The sequence below is a fragment of the Mustelus asterias genome, chromosome 6 (assembly GCF_964213995.1).
Source record: "Mustelus asterias chromosome 6, sMusAst1.hap1.1, whole genome shotgun sequence".
Lineage (NCBI taxonomy): Eukaryota > Metazoa > Chordata > Chondrichthyes > Carcharhiniformes > Triakidae > Mustelus > Mustelus asterias.
In genome coordinates, this window is record NC_135806.1 from 53530881 (window position 1) to 53542893 (window position 12013).

General features: G+C 40.6%; 1 protein-coding gene across 5 annotated transcripts in view; it reads right to left on the reverse strand.

The window, feature by feature from the left end:
• Positions 1 to 5531: 5531 nt before the first annotated feature.
• The window catches only part of dock8 (dedicator of cytokinesis 8), a 252915-nt gene continuing 246433 nt past the window's right edge, over positions 5532 to 12013 (reverse strand). For all 5 annotated transcript variants that reach the window (XM_078214327.1, XM_078214325.1, XM_078214326.1 and 2 more), the window contains 3 exons: positions 9728 to 9834; positions 8137 to 8307; positions 5532 to 6862 (listed from right to left, as the gene is read on the reverse strand). In XM_078214327.1, coding sequence (XP_078070453.1) covers positions 6796 to 6862; positions 8137 to 8307; positions 9728 to 9834 — 345 coding nt within the window. In that variant the 3' untranslated portion in view covers positions 5532 to 6795. The remainder of the gene's footprint in view (positions 6863 to 8136; positions 8308 to 9727; positions 9835 to 12013) is intronic.

A 12013-nucleotide genomic window follows, 5' to 3' on the forward strand; every position in this document is an offset into this window, starting at 1 on the left:
CACTGAAAAAACAATTGTGATTTACACCAGTTTTCCTGCCAATTCAGCACATAGAATTATTTTGGGAGAATCAGGCCCATAAACTTAAATAAGAAAATGATTAGTTATTCACCTTATTTCATAATATCAGTGAGTGTATCAATAAGCTGAAGGACTAAGTGATAGAAAGTGGTTTGAATGAAGTGATGTGTGAGTGTTATTCTGCCTGCCTGGATTCATGAGCTCAAAAAAAAATGGCTAACGGAAGACATTAAATAAAAAATAATCATTTGATCAAATAGTCGAGGTACTACCGAGCTCTGGATGGGGAAAGTCAGCCATGTTTGCCACTGCTGTCGGCTATCCAGTGACCCCTGCTGGAATGTGCTTGTCTCTGCATCATGAGTGGGATCAGATTGGACTCAGTAAATTACCTACACTCAAGTCAAAATGGAGCATCAACATTAAAATAGCCATTACAGCAAGAAATGTACATTTGTGGAACTGTATTTTAGGCAAAAATAATTCTTACAAGATTTAAAAATTAGAAACTACTTGCAGTGAAGATTTGTTACTTATATTGGACAATATACACTCATTCTAAAGTAGAAATTTCAATTGTGTTTGCCTTCACCATTCTCCATAAACATTTCCATTTGCACACAGTTTATATTCAATACTTAATGAACAACTTAAGCTTAGTAAAGCAGAAACAAGTCAGTATTTTTTTTCACACTTAATTCACAGCTTGATACACAATTCCACAAGAAGTTAATATATGCATCTAACATGCAATTATGCTCTGTCTCAAGTGTTGTAACACAGCTACATGTGCTAAGAGTCAAGTGGTTTCTATCCAGTATGAAAGTTCTTCATACACCAAGTGCTTTGAGAGCTCCTAGCAACCTTGTCAGATTACCAGAATTGGTAGAGGGGAGAGCCGGAAGGGGTGCTGAAATTGCAATCAATCACATTTTGTTTACTGGTGGACTCAATCCTTTGCCACTCTGGGCTACCTATTGTCTGACCATCACTTAGCCAAGTGTGAAGTTTGAGCGACATGAGGGGTCATTCATATGACCAAAAAATAGAGATTTTTCTCTCTGCCTGCTGTTATCCATTCACAGATCTGGTTCAGTCAGGCAAGTAAACATTCACACTTCAGATGGTTCAAACCACTTTCTATCGTTTAGTCCTGCAGATTATCAGTGCATTTCTAGATACAGCCAGCACTGGATATACATCTACAACCCAAATAACTAAAATAAATTTAAGCATATAACTATCATGAATTAATTTCCCACTATGGCTCCCTGTCTCCACCATGTGGTTGAAAGGTGAATTTAACAGAAGTGCTGCACGTTGTTTTCAGAATTTTGGTTTTACTTCAGGCTTGCATTTGGAAGCCATTTTGGCTCCTTTGTGGATACCGTTGTGAATCCCAGAAAGCTGAAATAAAAACAAAAAAATGCAAGGAATGCACAATAGGTCCATCAGCATCCGTGAAGAATAAAAGCAGAATAACATTTCTTGGATTCTGGTGAACAGTCACAACAACTGAAACATTTATCTATCGTTTCTCTTTATTGGTGTACTGTGTATTTCTAGCACCTTCTGTTTAAATTTCAATTTTGGCTCCGTTTTCTCAGCTGTGATTTGTATCAGAATTAGAGCGAAACCGTCTACTAAGATGGACCTAGTTAACAAAGGAAGCAATTTATTATCTCTAATTTTACTGGGTTGTACCGACATACAATTATTTATTGGAGTTAATTTAGACCATAGGATGTAGGAGCAGAATTAGACCATTTGGCCCATCGTGTCTGCTCCACCATTCAATCATGGCTAATATGATCCTCATCCCAATTCTCTTGCCTTCTTCCCGTAACCCTTGATCCCCTTTTATTGATCAAGAACCTATCTATCTCTGTCTTAAAGACACTCAATGACCTGGCCTCCAAGACCCCCTGTGGCAATGAGTTCCAGAGATTCACCACCCTCTGGTTGAAGAAATTCCTCCTCATCTCAGTTTTAAAGGAGCGTCCCTTCACTCTGAGGTTGTGCCCTTGAGCGGAAACGTCCTCTCCACATCAACTCTATCTAGGCCTCTCAGTATTCTGTAAGTTTCAATTAGATCCCCCCTTAACCTTCTAAACTCTGTGTATAGGCCCAGCCTCCTCAACCGCTCCCCAATGACAAACCCTTCATTCCTGGGATCATTCTTGTGAGCCTCCTCTGGACCCTCTCCAAGGCCAGCACATCTTCCCTTAGGTATGGGGCCCAAAACCTCTCACAATATTCCAAATGGGGTCTGACCAGAGCCTTATACAGCCTCAGCAGTACATCCCTGCTCTTATATTCTAGCCCTCTAGAAATGAAGTTTGTAGCTTCTTCAATTTAGAATATACTATCCAAAGAGGAAGGTGCGAGTAAATATCATTGTTGATCGCCCCAAACAGTCTGATGTGTTCTTTCACTATTAGGTGTTTGCCTGCACATATAATTGGTTCCCCACTGATTCAAGGTTACAGTTCCAGTCCTTCTCTGCTTGGAGGAAAAGGAGGGTGGCTGCCGAAAGAGTGTTCCTATTGTGTAACACATTGTACAGAAAATAAGATTTGTACAATTATTCTTTAAGTAAAAAGCAGCTGAATTGTAAATCTGGAATTGTAGAGTACAAGCAGTGATGGGTCAGAGATTGAAACCTTTCAGGATTAGAAGTTGTGAGACTCCAGCTGCCCACTTACAGCAGATATATGAAGAAACAGGCCCACAGATCATTCCGAATGAAAGCTTTGTGTATGTCGTTCAACCTAGGGCAGAAATTGTGTAATTTGAAGGGAATGTAGAAAACAAGAAATGGAAACATAGTTTGGAATTGCTGGGTTCCAATGGCTTGCGATCAACAATTTAGAACAACAGTTGATTAAGTACTCTGAGCAGCTCTTACATGTTATATGTCTGCCCCTGCTCCGGGAAACACTCCGACACATGATCCCTTAAATAGTCAAATCATCACATCATCCATGTGACCACCTGGTCTACGTCTTCCCTGTTGAAGTGGTGATGTGGAGATGTCAGCATTGGACTGGGGTAGGCACAGTAAGAAGTCTCACAACACCAGGTTTAAGTCCAACAGGTTTATTTGGAATCACGAGCTTTTGAAGCGCCGCTCCTTTATCAGGTGAGTGGAGAGGTAGGTTCACAAATAATAGCATATATAGGCAAAGACACAATTGCAAGATTGGAATGTGAAGAATTGTTGGAATGTGAGACTTTACAGGTACAGATAGTGCGAATGGAGAGAGGGATAATCACAGGAAAAAGAGGTATGAATTGTCTCAGGCCAAGATAGGTATAAGGTTTTGCAAGCCTAGACCAAATGGTGGGGGTTACATGTAGTGTGACATGAACCCAAGATCCCGGTTGAGGCCAAGCTCATGAATGCGGAACTTGGTTATCAGTTTCTGTGTTGTCGTGTGTCTTGAAGGCTGCCTTGGAGAACGCTTACCCAAAGATCAGAGGCTGAATGCCCTTGACTGCTGAAGTGTTCCCCAACTGGAAGGGAACACTCTGTTGTCCATGGATCATGCAGATGCTATGACAACGGATGGACACCGCGTGACAATCGCCAGGCTGGAGTGTTCCCTTCCAGTCGGGGAACAAAGATTTGTTCTGGCACGGCCAGCAGGGAAGAATCATGAGGAGAGCACTTATTGCTGGTATTGGTTTAAGGAACTCCCCAAAAACTAAGGGAAGCATCTGGAAATGGTGTCTACACAGCAAGCTGTGGACGGTTTGTTATAAGGACTGTAATTCTGTGAAGAGTACGATTTGTGATCATTATAAAAGAGGAATGTTCCTTTCTGTGGTTTAAAGTATAAGTTGTGCACAAACGCAGTGTATATAGTGACTCGTGTTTTTAGTCATTTGTTACAGTAAATACCTTGAATACAGGGTGGAACAGTGGTTAGCACTGCTGCCTCACAGCGCCAGGGACCCAGGTTCAATTCCAGCCTTGGATGACTGGGTAGAGTTTGCACGTTCTCCTCATTGCTTTCCTCTGGTGCTCCGGTTTCCTCCCACAGTTCAAAGATGTGCGGGTTTGGTCGATTGGCAATGGTAAATTGCCCCTTAGTGTCAGAGGGATTAGCAGGATAAATTCGTGGGGATAGGGCCTGGGTGGGATTGTTGTCGGTACAGGCTCGATGGGTTGAATGGCCTCCTTCTGCACTGTAGGGATTCTAAGTGAAATCTTGACAGATCGGGTGGGATTTCTGGCCACGCTCACCTCAAGACCAGAACTTCTCGCCCGAGGTCAACCGAACTTTGCATGGTCTGCCAAATTTTCTGTCCCACCCACTATGATTCTCGTGGCGAACAGGACAGGAAAATTCCACCCATCATTCAAACTTCCATTTCATAGCTGAAAGAACCTCAGCCTCTACAGGGAATCGTAATACCTGATTGGACAGATTCATACATTGCTTTCTGGGAAAGATGGGCATGTATTTGAAAGGTAACAATATGTTCAAGGAAAGGGAGGTTGGAGATAGGATGCTGAGAGTAAAGGGATGATTTTTTTTCTCAGCGGAGGGGTGATGACAGCAAGTTTAAAGATGATGGGGTTCGACATTAATAATATCAGCTAACATGGGGACCAGGAGGGAAAGTTGGGTGGTCAGTAGTTTAGTGGGAATAAGATTGGGTCCCATGGACAAAATGAGCTCAGAGGACATGAGGAGAGTTAGGACAGAAATTAGAGAAATATGTTAATTCAAGGCTATAGCAGAGGGCAACTTTAGAGAGAGTTTGGTCCGCTGAACTGGTGGAAGGAAGAGGACAGAGGTAGCTGACTGGACGGTCATGAGCTTAGTGATAAAGAAGTACATGAGGTCCTGAGGGTAAGGAGACAGGGTAGGTCAGTTTCAGTAGATTGTTCGCACAAGAGAAAGGAAGCCCGGGGTTATCAATGCCTTCCAGAATGATCCTTGATTAGTGAGTCGGTTTTGCAGATGAAAACAAGATCTGTTAATTTTTCTGTAGTTCATCCATATCTGATGGTGAATGACGAAACCATATTCTTGCAGTATGCATCCCTTGGACTTAAGGGGGTGGGGATGAAGGTTGTAGGGTGAGGGGGGTAATAGCTTTAATGTGTACAAGGGCATCAAAGGTAGGGATGAGGGTGCAGTTTAGCAAATCAATAGTTGCAGAAATGTTGTGGCAAACAAGAGGGCCAATGGCGAGACAGATAGGGTTTTCAAAGTACAGTTTTAAGTGAATAGAGGGATAAATTTATCCAGTGGTGAATACAGAGACAGGTTTGGGATGTGGGTGCAGATTGATACAAGGAACTGATCAGAAATGGCCTTATCTGTGATTGACACGATGCGACTATCAAGACCATGTTGCTGTATATATTGCAAGCAGCTATGTCACATCCAATTACTGTTTTATCAAGTCTTCATTGTGTGTCTCTGATTCCTCTTAAAGTGATGTTGGTTGTTAAACAGAATTAGAACAGATTTTACAAGTACTTTAGAAGCATTAGCGGTTATCATTTGACAAGTATTTATTTGCATCATCAGAGGTTTCTGTACATAAGATAATATACAACAGATGAGTATTCAAGGCAGTACACGATCAATAATAATGTGTCCAGAATCATATTTTGGAATTCAACATTACATTAATTTTAGAACTCTGTGAGCAGACCAGCTTTTAAAGAAAGTGACGATCTTATTTGAATTATGAGAATAGAGAAAGCATAACTTAGGATGGGAGAATGTGAGGAATTAACTGCATTTACAAGTAATTCAAGTGTAATCAATGCATCACTTTCTGATGGACTCAGAGCACATATTCACTTTCTGAAATGAAGTATTTGGCTATCCTTATTACTTTTAACCTCTTCATTAGGATCAATTGCTGGGCAATACAGGGCATGCTGGAACGTATGGATTTATGTTCTAAAGTCACAAGATAGCACTTCATTGAACGTTTAAACAATTCTTGTAAAATTCTTAATTGATTCATACCTATTTTGGATAATAGAATGCTGCAGAGTTGGTTGCTCAGAAATTAAAACAGCATTGCAAAGTGAAAACAGAGGTTAATGTAATTCTGGACGCGTCGTATCTCTAATTTACTTGGTACGTAAACTCCATATCAGTGAAATAGTTCAATTGCACTGAGTTTAACAACAGAGGTATATGAGTTGCAGAATACATGATAGACATCTAACAGTGTACAAAAGGAATCTTGATTCAAAGCAAATATTATATTTAAACAACACAATTCTATCAATAGATGCAAAAAAAGGACTATATCTTGCTGTAAATTCAACGATAGTCACACAAATAGGCTATATACAGAAGCAACTAAGAGAAATAATAATATGACAAACTAGCTGCACTTTAGGCTGTAGAATGCAATGCCAGTTCATGTAAACATCATAATATGGATCTATTAATGGGTTAAGAATGGAATGAGAAAGTAATAAAAACCTCATCGATGGTATCATGGAGAATGCAGGAGCGACAAGGCATTAAAACACTTGCAAGTTGAATTATCAAACAGCAGCTTAAAATGATGCTTGGCAACTTTGTCCACACATGAAATATATGATAGCAGTATCGGTCCATGGTCGTTACTTTATTAAAAAGTGCTTCACTTTTGAAAATGATGATCAAGTGCAGTTTTCATATTTCTCATTCATTTGCCTTGATGGTTCTGAGGAGCACCACAGATTACCCCTGTTGCAAATGAACAATAAAAACAAGATCCTAGTGTCTCACATGGACTAAGGTTCCATCAGCTGTTCTGTGGGCTGGATGATGATATCTCATTCTTCCGAAAACTTGATCTTTTAAAGGATTCTCTTAAGACAGAAAAAAGTAAAAGTTACTGTGTTCCTAATTATGCTTGGGGAACATTATCACATTCTTATGGTTGAAATTCTGATAACTGGTAATTAAATAAAACATTTTCCCTTTCTCTTTTAACTGTACTGGCTGAGGCACATTACTGGCCCACCTTCCGATACTTTAAGTTGATCAAGACATGTGTGGCCACCACCACCCCCACCCCGCCCGCCTGCCCATGGTGGATGTCATTAAAGTTTATTAATTAGTCACAAGTAAGGCTTACATTATCACTGCAATGAAGTTACTGTGAAATTCCCCTATTGGGCTAGTTTACTGCAGGATGCATTACTACCTTTCCAGCAGCGATCACCAGATAGCAATCAGGAACACCAACCCCGGCTGTTATTTACCCTTCCTCAATCCAAATCCTGAGACCAGTTGCAGCATCCTTCCAGCCACCCTGATTGAGAGCAGCTAAACCAGTAAAGCCTGGAGTCGAACCTACGATGGTCTATATAAGTCAGAATCATAGCATACAATGAACTTCTGAACTGAACCCTCTGGGGATCTCATTGAGAGCAAAGATACTGAATGGCCTTCCAGAGTAATAATCTCTGCTCTATGTGGTTCTATAGAGCAGAGATGCTCTATGGGGGAGCTTGTGGTCATATATTGATGCATGAGAGATTTGGGGGAAAAAAACCCTCGCATTCGTAAGGGCTACAAAGGCCTAAATGGCGCCATGGGAACAATGGATGACTTGTAGAATCTGGGAAAGTAAGGTATTCTGTATAAATAGGTTATCCTCTCACATTGCTGCTGTTGTTCAATAGTAAAAATGCTAATATTATTGGGCCTGCTAAATAATGTACCTGCTGTATTTGATCTCCCTATTGCAAGTTGCAAAGGGGCCCGCTCTACAAAAATTGAGTTTCCTGTTGCCTATGGCAACTAGCAAGAGGTTGTATGTTGTACAGCAAATTCTGAAAACAAAGTAGCAAAGGTCCAAAATATCTAGCTGTCGTCAGCTTCTGAAAGGAAATGATGGACTCAAATTTTGTATTTAACTCCAAAGCAAAGAACTCCATTTGTAATATTAAACCCTTCTATAACATAATGGGCAGGACTTTAGGCCTCGCTCATCCTGAAACCCTAAAATCCCACCCGAGGTCAATGGACCTTTCCATGGTCCGCCCCTTGCCCACTCAGGGGTGGTAAAATTCCGGCCATGATCTCTCTTTTTGTCATTGAGCTTCAGGAGGAGTAATGTAGCATTTGTGTATCTTACTTGGTATCTCTGTGGATTTTTATTACTGGTTTATACAGGTCTGGGATCTTTCTCCCAATCATTGGTCTCAGGTTCTCTTTTAACTTGCTGTAATTCTTTTTCAGTTCTTGTTGATATTCCTTTTGGTCAGAGGCAATCAGGTGCTTGTTTTTCTCCACAGCTTCTCCACATCTGGAGAGAGAATACAACATTGGCAAAGATCTATTCAGTGAAGATCGGTAAAGCATCAGTGGCCCAAGACATATTATTCCATTTTCTTTTACCATCAGGCCATTTACTAGTTTGCATCCTTACATTAACTCTATATTTAGTATATTGATGTTATCTGATGTCTCTTTTTGATTCCAACATTTGTTTGGTAGTTATTTATTTTCTCCTCCCTTGCTCATGAAAAACTTCTGGCTTGAAAGATATGAAATGCCCCCGGCACCCATTCCATGTTATAATCACCCACTTGGGTGATGTGCAGAGAGACCTGGGGTAAATCTCTCTGGTCTTCCCTTCACTTTGTCCTCAGCTTAATCACATCACCCCACCCACCCCAATGCCTGCCACCACACACTGGCACAACTGCAATCAGTAACACATTACATAATGAGCTGTGACTAGAATCAAACATCCTATTATGATTTTATCAATTTATTCTCATTTGAAAAATGTAAATTTATTCGTTAGATTACACAATAATATCTGCATATTTATTCTGCTTTCTGGTCAGGCAAATTATTGCTTTAAAGACGAATCTAATCAGTAAGGCAATGAGGGACATGCAGAGGATACAATGATTTGCGTTTCTATTTTTAGTGCACTGTTTAAGTATTCCTAATAAATTCATGCTCATGCTTTAACACATTAGTTAATCCACTTAAAACAATATGCAAAGAGAATTGCAGTCAAATAACACGCAGAGGAAATGAAACCCCTAGATGCTTTTCTCAAATATATCTTCAGGTTGTTGAAGACGAGCTTTGATTCATAGTAATTGGAGCACCTCCATGTCAAACAATACACAGATAATTAGATGAGAAAAGGTGGGAGGAGGTTCGAGTGGAGCACAAACTGGATGGGACTGGTTGGACTCAATTGCCTGTTTCTATGCTGTACATCCTTTGTAATACTAAGTAAATACATCTGCTTTTGTTGTCATTCCTCTTTTTCTTGCCAATTTTCTCTCGCCACCTTTTTCTGAAGATGTAGACTTCTTATAAAGATAAGATTCCAAGTGAATGAGTTACTCAAGTATTTCACTCAAATGGTCATTATTCAGGTGAGATCTTTGGCAGGTTATTCAACTATACTGCCCTGTTTTTGGTTGGTTGTGTGCACTTCTAGTACAAGTCACTAAGATAGCAAAAGTCACTGGATAGATGGTGACCCTTGGTTTCTCTCTGTAATCAGGCACTGCAGCCAATTATGTCACTTCAATCACCATCCCTACAAAATGCAATGGACTTGCTACAGACTGAGAGCTTACTTGACACCCTTTTGACCTGCATCATTCATTTACTGACTGCAATAATGTGCTGTGCCATTGAAGGTCTCCGCATTTTCAAATTCAACAAATACTCATCCTGCATTTTGTTTAACTTACCGCATGATAAATTCTTTGAAGCATAACCTCAATTTATTGTGATGTCTGAAGAGCTTTGAATCTTCTGGAATTTCAGCCAGAAATACTTGAGCTACTTCTAACGGACCCTGTAACAAGCAGACAAAACTGGAATGAGACACAAGGAAACAAGGATGGTGCTTAGAACAAAGAACAAAGAAAATTACAGCACAGGAACAGGCCCTTCAGCCCTCCAAGCCTGCACTGACCTAACTTAACTAAAACCTCCTACCCTTCCAGGGACCATATCCCTCTATTCCCATCTCATTGATGTACTTGTCAAGACGCCCCTTAAAAATCACTACCGTATCCGCTTCCACTACCTCCCCCAGCAACGAGTTCCAGGCACCCACCACTCTCTGTGTACAAAATCTGCCTCGTACATCTCTTTTAAACCTTGCCCCTCGCACCTTAAACCAATGCCCCCTTGTAATTGACTCTTTCACCCTGGGAAAAAGCTTTTGGTCAGCTTGTAAAGAATTAAAACAAAGGAAATCGTCATCAACTTCTGGAAGCATAGAGGAGAACATGCCGCTGTCTACATCAACGGGGATGAAGTAGAAAGGATTGAGAGCTTCAAGGTTTTAGGTGTCCAGCTCACCAACAACCTGTCCTGGACCTCCCATGCCGATAATATAGTTTAAAAAGCCCACAAATGCCTCTACATTCCCAGAAGACGAAGGAAATTTGGCATGTCAGCTATGACTCTCTTCAACTTTCACAGATGCACCATAGAAAGCATTCTTTCTGGTTGTATCACAGCTTGGTATGGCTCCTGCTCTGCCCAAGACTACAAGAAACTACAAAAGGTCGTGAATGTAGCCCAATCCATCACGAAAACCAGCCTTCCATCCATTGACTCTGTCTACACTTCCCGCTGCCTCGGCAAAGCAGCCAGCATAATTAAGGACCCCACGCACCTCGGACATTCTCTCTTCCAGCTTCTTCTGTCTCGAAAGAGATACAAAAGTCTGAGGTGATGTACCAACCGACTCAAGAACAGCTGCTTCCCTGCTGCTGTCAGACTTTTGAATGGTCTTACCTTGCATTAAGTTGATCTTTCTCGACACCCTAGATATAACTGTAGCACTACATTCTGCACTGTCTCGTTTCCTTCTCTATGAACGGTATGCTTTGTCCGTATAGCGCGCAAGATACAATACTTTTCACTGTATGTTAATACATGTGACAATAATAAATCAAATCAAATTAAGATATAACTTACCAAGACTGTCTATTTTCACCTCCGTAACATCGTCAGATTCTGTTCCTGCCTTAACTCATCTGCTGTTACATCCTCATTCATGTCTTTGTTACCTCTAGATTTGACTATTCCAATGCACTCCTGCCTAATCTCCCACATTCTACCCTCTGTGAACTTGATGTCACCCATAACCTTGCTGCCCTTGTCCTTACCCATGCCAAGTACAGTTCATCCATCACTCTTGCGGTCACTGACATACGTTGGTTCCCAAGCCAAGGAATACCTCAATTACAAATTCTCATCCTTGTTTTCAATTCCCTCCAGAGCCCTCCCACTCCATTTCTCCAATCTCCACTGGTCTCCACAACCCTCTGATGCAAGTAAAGCATTGTATAAACTGTTGCCACATATCCCGATTCCAACAAAGCATCAAATAGTTAATAATGTGGAAAATGGCTGTCCAATCATTCTTGGTAAAATTTGAAGTTTTACTTGCAGCATACAATCTTACTTATTCCGAGTATTATTTAGCTATATGAATAGATGAATTGATATTTCAATTCACTTTCACTATTAATTTGGTTGAAATTCGAAATGTGTTGTGGGCAACTTTACTGTATAATTTATGAAGCTTTATGAGTTGAGTACATTGCTAATAGTGCTCATTATTTTTTATTGTAACTGACATTTTAACCAGAAGCCATAAAAATGTTCTCTATGCAAATCCCACCTTGCACCTACCCTACAAGTATCGACACTTCCATATTGTGAATGAAAGAAGCACTTACTAAAGACTTGACCACTAAATCATCAAGTCTTAGATCTTCAGGCGCAGTATCACAGAATTATTATGGCACAGGAGGCCATTTGGCCCATCGTGATGCGTCGCTCTTCAAACGAGCATCATGACTTAGTATCATTCTCCTGCCTTTTCCCCATACCTCTGCATATTTATTCAATAATCATCTAATGACCTATTGGATGCCTCAATGGAACCGGCCTCTAACGCACTTCCAGACAGTGCATTCCAGACCCAAACCATTCATTATATGGAAAAGTTATTT